The sequence below is a fragment of the Branchiostoma belcheri genome, unplaced genomic scaffold (genome assembly GCF_001625305.1).
Source record: "Branchiostoma belcheri isolate BF01 breed outbred unplaced genomic scaffold, Haploidv18h27 scaffold36, whole genome shotgun sequence".
Classification (NCBI taxonomy): Eukaryota; Metazoa; Chordata; class Leptocardii; order Amphioxiformes; family Branchiostomatidae; genus Branchiostoma; species Branchiostoma belcheri.
In genome coordinates this window covers 2,808,665-2,811,871 of record NW_017803976.1, presented here as the reverse complement: position 1 = coordinate 2,811,871, position 3,207 = coordinate 2,808,665, and the positions used below count along the sequence as shown (strand labels likewise).

General features: G+C 39.4%; 1 protein-coding gene across 1 annotated transcript in view; it reads left to right on the top strand.

Annotated features, from left to right (window-relative positions):
• The window catches only part of LOC109476006, a 10,559-nt gene that overhangs the window by 6,554 nt on the left and 798 nt on the right, over nucleotides 1-3,207 (top strand). Inside the window, exons 5-6 of the mRNA XM_019776812.1 lie at nucleotides 2,193-2,414; nucleotides 2,727-3,114. Of these exons, the coding sequence (XP_019632371.1) occupies nucleotides 2,193-2,414; nucleotides 2,727-3,114 (610 nt within the window). The remainder of the gene's footprint in view (nucleotides 1-2,192; nucleotides 2,415-2,726; nucleotides 3,115-3,207) is intronic.

Here is a 3,207-nt window from a genome sequence, read left to right as displayed (position 1 = left end):
ACTGCTGTGAATTTAATACTTGCCATACTTGGAAGTTCAATTAAGGCGAACATCACTAAACATAATTTATTCAAATCAGGACCTCATTTGCATAATTTATGAGGAAACGCTAGAATAGCCTTATTTCTTAAGATAACCCTGTCATTGGGCGGAGAATATGATCAAATGATATAATATAGATAATGGGCTCTTATAATTTGCATATTGGCAATAAAAAATGTATAATTCGTCAGCTTGGATGGCAAACATGAGTTGGCAAAGGTATGTCAGAGGTCATACTTGCATATAACCAACAATATCATACGTTGTCCATGTTAAATGGTAAGGATTTCACCAGTGTGTTGTATGTTACTAGGTAGGGGCTATGTGAATAATTTGTATAAAAATTTTGCTAATGAGCAGGATTGTAAATGTAAGCCATTTATGTGATCATCACTATGCATAAGCTGGAGGTATGAGATTGTCGAACTCTAGTTTTAATTATAAAACAGCCTGGTATGTTGACTTCATGGCTCATATCGTAACATTTCCAGCTATCATGGGGTGCCTTCGCCTGTTTTTTTAAAATTATTTCGCCCTTTCACTTCATATTTTTTTCTGAAAAATCCGGGAAATAACAAATTAAATTGGTTTGGCCTTATCAAAACAAAAACCCGACCATGACCTATTCTTTTGTCGACCGCTGATTAGAGATACAAAATTTGATAAATTGATGCGGTACACTCGACTAAATTAGAACCAGACCTAATGTTTCAATTCAAGTCCACGCATTTCAGTGTGAACTGCATTTGTTGGATCGCTGTGGCTGAAATATAAACCTTCCCTTATTTCTGATACAGAAAACACAGATTGATTTTCCTAGACCTTATAATTTCCTTACGACTTTCCTTTCATAATGGTTTTGCACACAATTCTTATGAGCATTTCATAACGAGGTTTGTAATCAAACAATGCAACTGGGGTGTTATTTTCTTTACTATGGTTATGGTTATGGTAGAGGTATTACTTATGTACGTCTGGTTTATTTCTTATTACAGCTGAACCACACATTACTTCCAACGACCTCCACAACAGTGCCTACACAGTTATCTGTGACGACACAAGATACTTCTGGGACGACAGTTGAAACAGGTAATTGTCGTGCATCTGTAGCCGCAGTTTTCTGTTCATTCATTCATTCATTTCATCTCTTTATTTCCTCCATCTTTGGAGAGCCTCGTAAAATCGGTGCAATACAAAATAAAAATTCATTCATTCATTCATTCATTCATTCATTCATTCATTCATTCATTCATTCATTCATTCATTCATTCATTCATTCATTCATTCATTCATTCATTCATTCATTCATTCATTCATTCATTCATTCAAAGAACTATCCAAATACCGTCTGATTCTGTATAGTTATTGTAGTTTAGCCGAGGGGTGGTTATATCGGCTGTACTTATACAGATCTACAAGCTATTGTTCATTATTTCAGATTCATATTTATTACATTGTTACATTTGTTTATGCATGTCAACATAAAATCTGTTCATATAGTTACATTGAGATCATTATTAACGTTATATCAACTTCAGAACATGTTAAGAGTGCACAGACATGTTTAAAGCAGTTAAATAAAAATTATCGTTATTACAGTCAAAAGCAAACTTGATAGAGTTGAAGTCTACTTCAGTTTAAATATTAGATTAGCTGTTATTGTATAGATTTAGATCGTCTGGCAAGACGAAAGGGGCTTAAGAGATAGCTTCAGAGCTCTGGGAATTAATGAAAGACAGTTCGTGTCTCTTGTGCACTTACAGAAACAGATATGCTACTCGGAACACCTTCAAACTAGACAAACCAAAAACAGACAGCACTAAAAAAGCCTTCACATACAGAACTACTGCAGCATGGAACTCTCTACCACATGGGCTGCAAACAGTGTCGTCACATGAGAAGTTAAAACAAGGCCTGCTAAAGCACATGAAGGACATAAATAAGTAGAGCACATACGATGTTACACACTTGTTTTCTTTTAAAACACTATGTAATGTAAATGTATATGTAATTGTATGTGATGTATTGTTATGTCTTATGTATCCTCTCCTGGAAGAATAGCTGCCACCCTCGGGTGGGCAGCTAATTATAATAATATAATATAAAGGAGAGCTTTTCCTCAATAAACCTCTAACTTGTATTTCCTGTAGATTGGTGGGGAGAGTGGACCCTCTACGTCAGAGCGTACTTCCAGCAGAACAGGGACACCGCCGCGGGTTTGGAAGAACGTTACCCGGGCAACGAGGTTGTGATGGTCCTACTGGAAGACAGGTTCTTCTGGCCCTTTGTGTGTCGGTACTGGAAAATTTACGATGATCTCCCACACACATTGGACAAGGCTGTAAGCTTCGGCATAGGATACGGCATCACACGTGAGTACATGGAGTCACATGGTCTATCCGCATACAGCGAGGTCTTCTCTTCCATGTTGAACGCGTTGGAGACACTGCGGAACAAGACAGACGGACTTTCAAAGAATGGCAACGCGAAGTTGTTACTGGTAAGGCAAGTACTGTTGGACACTGACGTTGAAGCCTTGGTCAAACTTTTCCCGTATCTCAAAGGAATTGCAGAGCTCTATATTATTAAATCCAGGCTTTCTGCTGACGCAGCGACAGTACTGGCTGGACAGCTACACGTCCTGGATACGCTAAAAGACTTAGTTCTTATGTATAATACGATAGGGGATGAAGGGGTGGAAGCTATTGCAGAGACCTTTCCTCACTTGAAAGAGCTCCAAGTTTTGAACATTGCCAAGAACTCAATAACAAACGTGGGAGGAAGAGCCGTGGCCAACAGGCTGGTTCACCTGCAGCAGTTAAGGAAACTCTACTTGGGTGAAAACGAACTGGCGCTCAGTGTCTCTGCGCTGGCAAAGGCCTTGGCCAACATGACACGACTGGAGTATGTAAGCATGGCGCCCATCACCTGTTATTGCAATTCCACGTCTCTCCGCATGGCGGCACAACAGGTGCGAGACGCTGTCCACACGCTTGCAGGACAGTTGACAGACCGCAGGGGCTTTCGGCTCTATGATGGCTCTCGTAACAAAGATAGCATGCAGGGCAGACAGTACTATTAGATCTTGCCATAGGAACACATGCTTAAATACACTATTTCAACACCTCATGAAAGTACTTACCCACACTCCAATCTGAAAAATTC